A 12,551-nucleotide genomic window follows, 5' to 3' on the forward strand; every position below is an offset into this window, starting at 1 on the left:
ACCTGCTGCCTCTTCACAGGTTAACCCCAGTCAGCCATGTCACCGACCGAGGCAGGATATCACACGTTAGCCCAGCTCAGTGGTCCTGGATTTACTTGGCCGTCTGATTGGACGTGATCTCCAAACTGGCCGACCGGCAAGCAGCTGGACACCTAATTAGGCGGCCGAATAAACCCAGAAGAAGTTTTTCAGGTGACTCGTGGCCTCTCTGCATGCTAGGTTGCTGCCATTTGTGCAGACTTAATTAACACAAAATAAGTGCCTGATTACAAGTTTGAAGAGTCTATACTTATAAAAAAAAGTGGAAAAGTGTTACAGGGCCATCAAACACTTGCCACCTGTGTCGTTTCAAGGGCTACGGGCACATGCAAATTCAAGGCACAAAGACAATCATAAAATTAAAGTAAAATTGAACAAAGACACATTATGTATAAAATTACATGTGTATATAAATAAGAAAGATGTTTTTGAATGGGCACAAATCAAAAACACAGTTATTGGCCAAGAAAAATTTACAGAAGTTCACCAATAGTGAGATACATTGCCACAAATTATGGAAGCAAAAATGCAAACATAAAATATGAAATCACTGTTTTGGCTAACGTTGCAATTAATAAAATCCATTAAAATGAAAACACATGACAACTTGCCCAGACCTCACATTTATGGAAAAAAACTTCTGAATTTTAGTATATTAAAAAAAAAGTATAGTTTTTTTTATAGTTGAGTCTTGCCTGAATGCACGCCAGTATTTTGTTCACTTGTTTACCAAACCACTATTTTAATTTATATGATTAATCTAGAAAATAAAAGTAATTTTAAAAGGTCTTGATGCATGACTTTGTAATAGTGCTGGGCAATGATTAAATCGCGATTAATAGCATCCAAAATAAAAGTTTTTGTGTACATAATATGTGTGTGTGTGTACTGTGTATTTATTATGTATATGTAAATACACACACATGCATGTATATATTTAAGAAAAATGTTATGTTTATATATTAAAAATATTATAGATTTATATAAAATATAAATTATGTGAATATAAATACATACATGCAAATATTGTATGTGTGTATCTTTACATATACACACATAATGAATATACACAGTACACACACATTTAAAAAAAATTAATTAATCGTTGCCCAGCACTACTTTGTAATAAAACAAAACGTATATATATATATATATAGATATATATATATATATATATATATATATATATATAGATAGATAGATAGATAGATAGATAGATAGATAGATAGATAGATAGATAAAACAGCTATTTTAATTAGTGCAATTAATTGCGATTTAATTACCTTTTAAAAAATAAGATCAAATGTATATAAAATTTATACAAAATATTACATACAATTCATTAATTATAACAATTAATAATAATAAATTATTTTTGTATAAATATTTATTTTGTGTGCACATACCATTTAGCTGAGTCAACATTTATATTGTTTCAAAGTGCATGTTAAAATTTAGTTGAACTGAATTTCTAACTACCATTTTTTTTTTACCAAGACTATCAGTACATTTCAATGAAAATAAATCCTAAACAGAAAGCAAACTTGAAATCAGTAGTTCTTATAAAAAGTCATTCAGAAGTGAGAGCCATTCACAGTCATTTGAAGTTTTAAACTGCAAAATACTTCAAATAACTCTAGCCAACTCCAAATTAGACCAGAAGGGATTGTAATTGCATATCATAAAAGACTTTGTGACAAGTTAGAGGAGAATAACACCTAGGGAGGTAGACAACTGACCTATGCAATGAGCTTTGCAACTTCACATAAGGCAGAGCTGACCGATGCCGCTATAAAAACCCATGAAGCAAGCTGAAATGTCAAGCTACTTTAAATGTTCCTTCTAATAAGAAGTCACAAGGTTGGAGAGTAGCACAGATTTTCAATTGACGACACACAGATATCCCATGTTTTACAAAGCGCACCCATGATGGATGGTTCGGGTTCAGTAACACCTTTTAAACCAGAGCGATAAAGACCGCAATGAAAGACGCACTGTCTCTTGTCTAACATCCACAACAATGACAGCTATTAAAGCCTGTGACGAGGTCGGACTGAAAGAGCGTGGCATAACATCTCTGTCGGCACCAATTTTGTTGTGGTAAATGTTTTAGTTCTTCTCTCTCTTTATCTAATTAATTCTCTCATACCCGGAGCAGTGTGGATCATTTGTGATGGGGACAGGTCACCGCGACACATAATAGAAACACAAAAGAAGGAAGAATGCGATGGAAAACGTTGAATAATGCAATCACAATTCACAACGTTTCACTTAATTTTCTCCTCAATCAAGTGTTCCGTACGTTTCACCTTTTTTCTCTCTCTCTCTCTCCCCTCTTTTTTTTCCCCATGCAGCGCAAAACTGAACTGATTGCGCGGGGAAATTATAACCCCGGTAAGATTTTTTTGTTCCATACCGCAGCAGCACCATTACAGATGAATTAAATGAGAGAGAAGCCCTACGAAGCACAGTCGACACCCTCCCACTCCCGCCCACGCCGAACCCTAGGATCACACTTTTCAATCCAGTCCGTGGCTAAAAGCATTCATTCCTGCGTTCAGGGGCCCCGCGCACAAGCACGCCTGGAGCACCTACAAGAACGCGGTCATCTTGCTGGACAGGGGAAATTTCTGTCAGTAACTAGCGGGATATCAGGGATTCGTATTCATAAAGCCTTGAGAGAATGATTACACTTACAGTAGTTGCACTTAGGGGTCCACTCAAAAAAAATGGCACTCTGTGGAACTTCAAGAAAAGAAAGCTTTTAGACTGGTGGGGGGAGATTTGACATGCTCCTTTCCCACTGAGACGGGCGACTCCAAATACGAGTCATCTGGGATTTGCGCATTCGATTTATTAGTTCTAATTGTATTTTGGCTTCATTATGAAGAGGGAAAAAAATCTTTCCCCTCCGTATGAAGTTCACAAAAACGCTGGCGTTTTAAAGCTGTCGCAATCTCCCATATTGAAAATTGTCCTTCAATCAGCGCTGAAGTGCTTGTTAAAACAGATGCATTTTCTTCAACCTCTGCTCTATCAACTGAACAATCGTATTCCCACAGGGAAGCCTCTCACTTAGTAAACTGGCTATAATGAATCAATTTCGGAATTAGTTTTTGTTGTTATTATTGTGGCATTAGTGTTGCTGTGGTGTTGCGTGCTTCGAACCCACCTCCGTTTTTTGGTTAATGCTGGTCGACTATGTGGGAGCTGGCTTGGTAATGGAAGCTGAACTGTTTCATTAGGCTTTTGAGGGGAAAACTGCTAAAAGGGGGCATTAGCATATTCTATACTTTCTCTGCTATTTCAAAATGGCAGGTGACGAATGTGAACTGAGAATATCTTAATGTTCTGTCAGCTTAAATATGCTGAAAAACAAAAACATCTGTTTTGACAATAATTTTTCACCTTCAACGAGAAAAGGCAGGACAACGGGTCAAACAATACTGTAATATAAATAAACCATTTTATTTTGCACATTGCAATTTAGTTAAAGAACAGAAAAGCTAAATATAAAAACATTTAGTGTAAATGCATAAAAGACATCACATTTGTAATAAATAAAACTTTAATATAAAAAGGATGTATAAAAAGAAAACAAACATAGTCTCTCAAAGCGCACGTCTCTACTCACACATGCGTTATCATACGCATCCATGGCGCATGTGAAAGTTGACGACGTATTCGGCGTTGGTGCGCTGCACAGAGATGGCAAACGGCTCGAAGGGATGGAAGGTGAACGCGACCAGTCTCCTGACCGCATGGTTAATAGGTCTGCCCAGCAGGCCTGCCTGGATCTTAAATTTCAGCAACCCCGAGTCCCTCGCGTAAAACCTGCAGGAGGAGGGGAAGAAAAGGAAAAAAAACTGGCAGTTTATTACAATGCCAACTCGCATGTCGACAGCAAGAAACCGGTGTGTTTTACAGCATAAGCGAACCGCTGTTTGGTACATCAGAGAATTATGGTAACATTTGTCAGGGAAATTTTCGAGAGCTCTCAGGAAGAGTTTTAAAGATCGCCTGTCACGGCATGAAATTACACTTCAGTGTTTCAAGATTTAACAAGGAAGTTGATGCAGACCTCACGCTGGGCCTCATTTTTCACTATACTGAAAAAGTGGGCGTACATTCTGGCCTCTTCTGCAAATCACTCTTTGTCAACAATCTTTAGACTGTGCATATGTCTATTTAAGCCTGCAAGAGAATAAAACTCAGGAGAGCTCTTAAAGTAAAATGAAAATACATGAAAAGGCTGTTAAATAATATTCCAATAAGTCATTAATTGCACTAAAAATCCACTTCTGAACTGGTTAGTAAAAGACACTTTTAAACTCAGAGGTACCGTATGGGATGATCGCCACAGGTCTTTGGCCGTTCCATGACTGACACCCACTTGTCGTCATAGCTAAAGAGGGAGAGATCCAGATAAGGGCTGCTGCTGTAGGACTGAGCACTGATGGGCAGCTGCCCGAGAAGCCTCCTGACTGCCTCTGTGTGCCCTCCGTATTTGGCATTCACAATGGTGTCTTTAAATCTGGGGACAAACCAGCCGGACCTTAAATAATGTGCAGGTCAAGTGACTCAAATGAAGTAAACAAAATAACACCTATGAGTTTTCCAGTGTGGGTGGGTTTACCCAACAATAATGGCAAAAAAAAAAAATAATAAATAAATAAATAAATAAAAGAATAAAATAATAATAATAAATATATATATATATATATATATATATATATATATATATATATATATATGAAGAAAAAAAATGAAGAAAATTCATTTAGTTACATAATTATAAAATTACAAAAACAGTTACAAAACTCATTTAAATACATAAATAAATGTATCAAATCACTTTATTTATATACAAACATTGGGGACAATTCATTTGCTTACAAAAGAAAAAAAAATAAGCTTTTTTCTTCTTTAAAGAAATGTTATTCTTTCAGCAAGAAAGTTTTTGTAATATTTCAAATAAATGCTCTTCTTTTGAACTTGCTATTTACCAAAAACGATATTGGTTTCTACTAAATATTAAGCAGCACAACTGTTTTCAACAATGATTATAATGAGAAATGTTCAGAAGTAAATTAGCATATTATAATAGGGCCCTATTATTTCCACAATGCAGAAAACGCGGACAGAATCACGGAATCTTGAATTTAGAACTGATCTGAGAGTCATTTCTTGAGCATTTTACTGTTTCTTTTGAGAAAAACTATCATCATATCATATACAAACAGAAACCTAAAGTTCTTCACAGCAACCTGTCAAAATAAAAGTTTGGTTTAACGAAGAAACCGTGAAAAATTATTAAAACTGAGATAACTCCGTTTTTAACAATTCTCAGAAATCATGTTTTTTCATTGTGCATTCCAATTAATCTCAATCAAACCGCAGTTGGGTTATTTTGACTAGGTTAAAAAAAAAAAACAGCTAACTAACAATAAAAACATGATAACATAATAAAAAACATGATTTTTGAAAATGTATCTGTTTTTGCAAATAAACTCTTCAAATATGTGTGTATATATATATATATATATGGGTGTATGGGTGTATGTGTGTGTGTATGTATATACACATATACATACACATATACACACACACACCATTAAAATGGAATCCAGAAAATTAATGAAAAACAGAATTTGGTAAAAATAAAACTGAATTAAAAAAAACAAACAAACACGTAAATCTTAAAAATGTATTTTTTTGTTAAACTTTTAATAAATTGCTGTTTAATATTGTAAGTTTCATTATTTCAATTAATTGCAATTCTGGATTCCAAACCAGAATTAAAAATTAAAATGGAAAAAAAAATTTAATTTGGGAAAAAATAAAATGGATTTCATAGGGCTCTATTATAATGATTTCTGAATGATCATGTGATGCTAAAGAGTTATGATTGCTAAAAATTCAGCTTCACAAAAGGAATAAATTACAACATTTTTAAAATATATTAAAACAGAAAGCAGTTATTTTTAATTATTACTGTTTTACTGTATTTTTGATTAAAACCAATGAAGCCTTGGTGAGCATGAGATAAATTAAAAAAAATTTTAAATGTTCATGAAAAGTCAGACTGCATCATTTTGAATGGATGAGGTTTCTCAAAAAGTTTCCGAACCTTTAAGTTTTGTTCCTTTTTTTCCCAGAACCTGCATGTGTGAGGTCTACATAATTAGGGTTTTTAATATCAAAAGGTGTCTGCATGAGCGGGTTCCCACCCAATATGTAGAGCGCCACATTTACACTGAGTCATTGTTATAGCCTTTTGTGAGAAAGTGAGACAGGCCTCCTCTGGCTCAACGATCAATTTGTGACTTACGAATTGGCCTTGCTTGAAATTTATATCTCACCTGCGCTGCACCTGACGGGCAAAGTTGTTGCTGGAAGCAGAGCAGGGGAACTGCACAGCCTCGCTGTGGAGCGTGGCGTTCCGGAAGAGGTCGCAGAAGTTTTCAAAAAGCTCCAGAAGTTTGTCTGAAGTATTCTCAAAAACCGCAATAACTGCAGTGGTTAGCATATTGTAAACCACGAAGAAAGAGGGCTAAAAATGAAGAGGAGAATTGAGAAGGTAGTTTACACAATGTTTTACTTCTGATCCACCAACCATGACGAAACACAAATCCCACCTGTATAAAGATTCAATACAAAACAATAACAAGTATTATATCTTACACTACCAGAGATTAAGGGATGACGCCAGCAAGGGCATATCTGATTCAATCTCTGGTTACTCCAGTGCTGGTGGTTTGTACCTGTGAGGGGTCGGTGACCCTCAGCGTGACCACATCTTCACTGGTGTATTTTATGAACAGGTGATGTTCATCCAGGAGCTGCATCTTCCACATGCGCAGCTGTCTGAGCTGATCGAAGAACTGAAAGAACCGGCGTTTGGCCGTGGCGCTGCCGTCCTGCTCTGCCCTCCTCCACAGGTACACCAGCAGACGGTGTTTTAAGGAGTTGATGGTTTTCTCCTTATACAGGCGGGAGAAACCAGGCTGGCCTTCAGCCTGGGCCTCGGAGTAAACAGCAGACAGTGTCAGCAGGTCATCCTCGTAACAAAAACGACCAATGGTGCGCACGTCAAGGAAGGTTCCTTCCGATGTCACCTGGTTAGGAGGGACAATTGAAAATAAAATTAGTTCAATATTTTAGTAAGTTTAATATTGTGGTGAGAAGTAATTAAGGGAGGAAACCCTTTTTCCATTTTTATTTGTACAAACAGTAGAGAAATCATAGAGAATGATGGAAAGAAAGAGGGGGGGGAGGGATTTTTTTTTTTAAATAAATTTAGTTAAAAATATTTTAAGAACATATATATCTTGCATTTAAGAATAGATTTTATATATGAAATATTTTAAGAAAGAAAAAAAAAAAGATTTCTGCTAGCATTTTTGCTATTCATATTTGCCCATAAATGTAGAGAAATTCCAATTCAAACCTGTGAAGCCTGCATGAGTAACATGGTCTGACAAAATAAATAGTTTTATAAACAATTATGTCAATAAAGTTTAAAGTGTCTAATATTTAAGAATATATTTGATATATTTAGTATCCATAGAAAAAAAATTATTTCTCTATTTTAAGTATTGCTATTTATTTATTTTATGAAATTTGAATAAATTATGGTTACAAAAGCAACATGTTTGACAAAATCTTTTCATAAACAATTGTCAATAACTTTGTTTTAAATATATTTCATATTTTGTATATATATATATATTTTTTAGATATATTCTATATATTTAATCATTTAACAAGAAAATATATTCCTCTCTTTTCTTTAATTTCTGCTACTTATATTTGTGCACAAAGTAGAAAAGTGACTAAAATTTGCTTTGATAAAAAAAATATATATATATGTCAATAATACTTTAAGAACACATTTTAAATTTAAAAACTTTTTTATACTTTGTATTTTAATTAAAAGAAAAAGTTTTTTTTGTTTTGTTTGTTTTTTTGGCATGTTTCCTATTTATATTTTTCCGAAACAGATAAATTACAAGAAATTCTGGGTATAAATTGGGTGATGGGCCTGGAAAATGGCACAAGCTTGTGTCACCAACCTGAACAAAGTCTGACTGATTCAGTTTGATAAATGTTAATATTTTAAGAATATATTTTATGCATTTTAGATTTAAGAAAATAATATAGACCTCTCTTTTTAGGCATTTCTTTCCACCTTTTTTTTTTAAACAAGTCTGTTAATAATATTTAACAAATTTTTTTTTTTTTTTCTTTTCTGGGTCATTCCGTGTCAAATCAACCAAATTTTCAGAAACTTCCCCGGCTCAAATTTTTGATTTTGCTAATATTTTTTTCTGAAGAAAGATAAGCATGAATAGTGATGAAAGCCAAAATATTAAAATGTCAAGGATGAATATGTACTGAGTAATTTGCTTTTTTTGTAGAGGAGGGTCAAAACGGCAATTTTCACCTGAAATTCAGTGTCAATTTACAGGGGGCTAAAAATGACTTCAGAAAGATGTCAGAATAATAATGTTAATTTTACACTGAGATTTGTAGGTCTGTTAGTAAAATCTGTTGACTTTAGCAATCTTTGTTGCATTATGTGCCAATGGTGACCGTTGAAAATGGGGAAAGAGCACGTTTTTTCTCCAAAGTTTGCAGGCCTGTAACTCAAGAAGAATTAAAGATATCTTAATGCCCTTTTAGATTTTGGGTCTTAAACTTTTCTTTTGGCATCTTCATTTTTAAGGCCCTATATTGTTCGGTTCCAGAGATATTGGAATTTCAATATGGCTCCAGGAGTAAATCGTTAAATTGTACACATTTTCAGTTGTCAAAAACCAAATGTGGGTCAATTTGCAAAAATATGATTCTTTTAAAGAGGAATGTCTGAAGAACAAATAATATTAAAACTAGAAATGTATCTTGTTTCCTTCATTTCCAACATAACTGTCTGAGTGCCATAAATATTATTTTCCCCAAGTTTGCGTGCCTATAACTCAAGTAGTCTTAAAGATATCGCAATATGATTTTAGATTCTAGTTCTTAATAAAATTTTATTTTGGAATCTTCATTTTCAAGGCCTTACATCATTCAGTCCCAGAGATAGGGGGGTCTCAATAAGACTCCAGATTACCCATTTTCAGTGGTCAAAAACCAAATGTTGGTCACTTTGTATACAGCTGATACTTATTAGGTAACAAGGTAACAACATGCTATACGTGTGTGTGTATACATTAGTGCTGTCAAATGATTAATCGCATCCAAAATAAAAGTTTTTGTTTACATAATGTGTGTACACTGTGTATATTTATTATGTATATATAAATATACGCACATACAATACATTTTTTGAAAATATACACATGGATTTACATGCATATATTTATATAATTTATATTATATATAAATACATTTAATATATAAAAAAACATCTTAATTATATACATGCATGTGTGTGTATTTATATAAGCAAATATACACATATAAAGATTAAGATATCTTTAATACTTCTTGAGTTACAGGCCTGCAAACTTTGGAGAAAAAACTTGAAAAGTGCCCTTTCCCCATTGTTGAACGGTCGCCATTGGCACATAATGCAACAAAGATTGCTAAAGTCAACAGATTTTACTAACAGAACTACAAATCTCTGTGTAAAATGAACATTATGATGCTGCCATCTTTCTGAAGTCACTTTTAGCCCCCTGTAAATTGGCTCCAAATCTCAGATGAAAATTGCCATTTTGACCCTCCTCTACAAAAAAGTGAATTTCTCAGTACATATTCATCCTTGACATTTAATGTTTTGCCTTTAATCACAAAACATGTTCATCTTTTTTCAGAAAATTTTTTTGCAAAATCAAAAATTTGTGCCAGGGACCTCTGGTTGAGTTGACACGGAATGACCCTTCTTTCTTTTTTTCTTTTTTTGTACGTTTTGCAATTTGAATTTGTATGAACTGTACAGAACTGACAGGAATGGTAGGAATAAATAGAAATAAAATACAACATATAAGACAAGAGTTCCAGGTAATTTATGTTGTACGGTGAAGTCTTACACACTTACCTGAAAGACATGTATGGTCTGTTGCTGCACAGAAAGCACTGCCAGTATATTTCTGTACAGGTACAGCCCCTGATTGTGTGACAGAATGATTTTGTCACACTTAAAGGTGCGTGTATCACACAGCCGGCCCGTGTGCAGGTCTATGATGTGCAGTGAGTAGTCCTCAAGAGGAGAGCGTGGATTCGGTGTCACAGATTCATTGTTTCTGTACACCTCAAAAAAGTGTGGATGAGGTTCTTCAGGCAAGTAAGCAGCTGAGCCGACAATCACATAACGGCAGTCGTCAGTGAAAAGACTGCACTCTCTATTCAAGTGCTCACCGTTGGAGGCCACGTTGGTGACGTGGAGAAGGGAAAAGAAGCGTTCAAAGAGTCTGCCTCTGATGTTGAGGGAGCGCTGGTCGTTCCCATTGGCCAGCGTTTCTCCCTCCTGACCCTGAAGAAGATCTTCAGCAGCTTGGCATCCTTGGTACTCATAGATTTCCAAAGAAGTCTGATCAGAAGAAAACGCAATAAAGCATCGCCCATCAGGGGAGAACTTACGCAGGAAGCAGGGTGGCTTCTCTACATTCACCACTGTGAAGTTGGGGAACAGGTTCTGGTGGAAGCAGCGGACACGGTACCAATGTGCCCCGACTGGACCGGAGCAGATCCGGCGTCTTTCTAACCGGTGGACAACGTTCTGGTTTTGGATGCGTCTCGGCTTCAAAGTAGGGAAATCGTCCTCTGATGTAGTGTTGTGATGAGAAGCCATAATAACAGCTTTAACACTGCAAATGAGAAATTAAATAGTTAATAAATGCAAAGCAAATAGAGCAGATCTCTCAACAAAATTATTTTATATAATACAAAAAACAAATAGACAGACAGGCAGCCATATTAACAGCTTTCCCACTGCAAATGAGAAAATGAATATTCAAGTTAATCAATGCAAAGCAGATAGAGCAGATCTCCCCACAAAATTGGTTTACACAATACTCAAAAAAAAAAAAAAAAAAAAAAAAAAAAAAAGGCAGGTAGCCATTATAAGAGCTTTACCACTGAAAATAAGGAATCAAAACGTTATTAAAGCAGATCATTATTCAATAAGGCAGCCATGATAACAGCTTTAACACTGCAAATGAGAGAGAAAGAGATCATAATAATCAAGTGAATAAATGCAAAGCAGACTGAGAATTTCTCCCTACAAAATTATTTAACATAAAAACAAACAAATAAGCAGGCAAACAGACAAGTACATGTAGAACTAAGCAGATAGTCCTGCTTTGAAAACTCCTTTGTTGCTTTTTCGTTTTTATAGTTAAAGGTTAATAACAAGCTCGTTTAAAAAGAATCTAATTAAAACACCAGTATAAAGTCCAAAACACACGCAGTTGAATAAGTTATGCATAACTTACCTGTACGTCCATTTAAATACTTCTCATGATAATATTTACACAGCTTTAGCTCTCTGAGAGCACAGGCATGTCCAAGAGATAACCTACAGCCGCATAAAACAAAACATACAAGCGAGAACCTTTAAAAAGGAGGCACAATGCGCTATAAAAGTTTATTTGGCAGTGTAAATAAGTTTAGAGCTCTGTTCCCTGTCTAAACGCCGGAAGTAACTAGCGTTCGTCGAGCTCTGCGTATAAACGGAGGACATGAGGCGCAGAGAGTGTAAGAGCGCCCCCTTCAGCAGCGGCGAAACAGCGCAACTACACCTCTGCGGTAATACGAATGAGCGAGTTGGATTGATGAGATGTTCTGTCAGATTATTAGCTCGTTGAATTCAGTAGTTTTGGGTGAATATGTGAGCTCTGGGTATCTATCCACACTGCTAATCGGCTTGGTTTTCTGAGGATATTATTACTGTCAGTGACATAAGAGGAATAAGGAAGAATTCCTTGATTAAAAACAGTTTAAACCACACTAAACCAGATTGCTGGTCTCCCAATTTGACCAGGCTGGTCTTTGAGACATTTTAGAATGGTTTTGGGCTCTTTTCAGTTGGTCAGGCTGGGAAACTATCATGCTGACCAGTTTTACACCACTAGTTTAAACCCACAAACCACTTTATGCTGATTAAGTATGTTTTCAGAAGGAACATGGTAGGCCTTTTCAGTATTGTCTTGCTCAGGGTTGGATTATTGAGAATGTTACAACGCATAAGCTGGTTCACTGCTCTTAAAGTGGTCTTGGGCTAGATTTAAAGATGTTTTGGGCACTTACCGTATTTATTTATCCATATTTTTTACTGTAAGTTGGGAAAACATTGATAATCAGAGTGAGTAAACACAAATCAGTCATCAGCAGACAAAACATTGATCATAATCACAGCACTGAGCATCTGAAACACATGAGGATTGAGAAGGTTGTGAAGTCTTGTTGTGATGAGGACATTGACCAAAAATTATTACAAAGAAAGGCATCTTTTTTCTGTTTCTTCTAGATACAATATTTATAAACCTATGGTTTTAGTTGTTGTA

The 12,551-nt window shown here is 35.1% G+C and overlaps 1 protein-coding gene across 3 annotated transcripts in view; it reads right to left on the bottom strand.

Moving 5' to 3' along the window:
• The window catches only part of det1 (DET1 partner of COP1 E3 ubiquitin ligase), a 41,819-nt gene extending 30,120 nt beyond the window's left edge, over window positions 1–11,699 (bottom strand). For 2 of the 3 annotated variants that reach the window (XR_009269406.1, XM_058767656.1), the window contains exons 1-6: window positions 11,481–11,699; window positions 10,085–10,853; window positions 6,804–7,157; window positions 6,402–6,592; window positions 4,382–4,573; window positions 3,674–3,873 (exon numbers count right to left, since the gene is read on the bottom strand). Coding sequence is in view for 2 of the 3 variants with exons in the window: in XM_058767656.1 (XP_058623639.1) it covers window positions 3,684–3,873; window positions 4,382–4,573; window positions 6,402–6,592; window positions 6,804–7,157; window positions 10,085–10,837 (1,680 nt within the window). In the remaining variant the exon portion in view is untranslated. Of the gene's footprint in view, window positions 1–2,545; window positions 3,874–4,381; window positions 4,574–6,401; window positions 6,593–6,803; window positions 7,158–10,084; window positions 10,854–11,480 lie in introns of those variants that run through there. The other variant, XM_058767658.1, reaches the window with a different exon arrangement.
• Between the last annotated feature and the right edge of the window lie 852 nt (window positions 11,700–12,551).

Source organism: Onychostoma macrolepis, chromosome 25, assembly GCF_012432095.1.
Source record: "Onychostoma macrolepis isolate SWU-2019 chromosome 25, ASM1243209v1, whole genome shotgun sequence".
Classification (NCBI taxonomy): domain Eukaryota; kingdom Metazoa; phylum Chordata; class Actinopteri; order Cypriniformes; family Cyprinidae; genus Onychostoma; species Onychostoma macrolepis.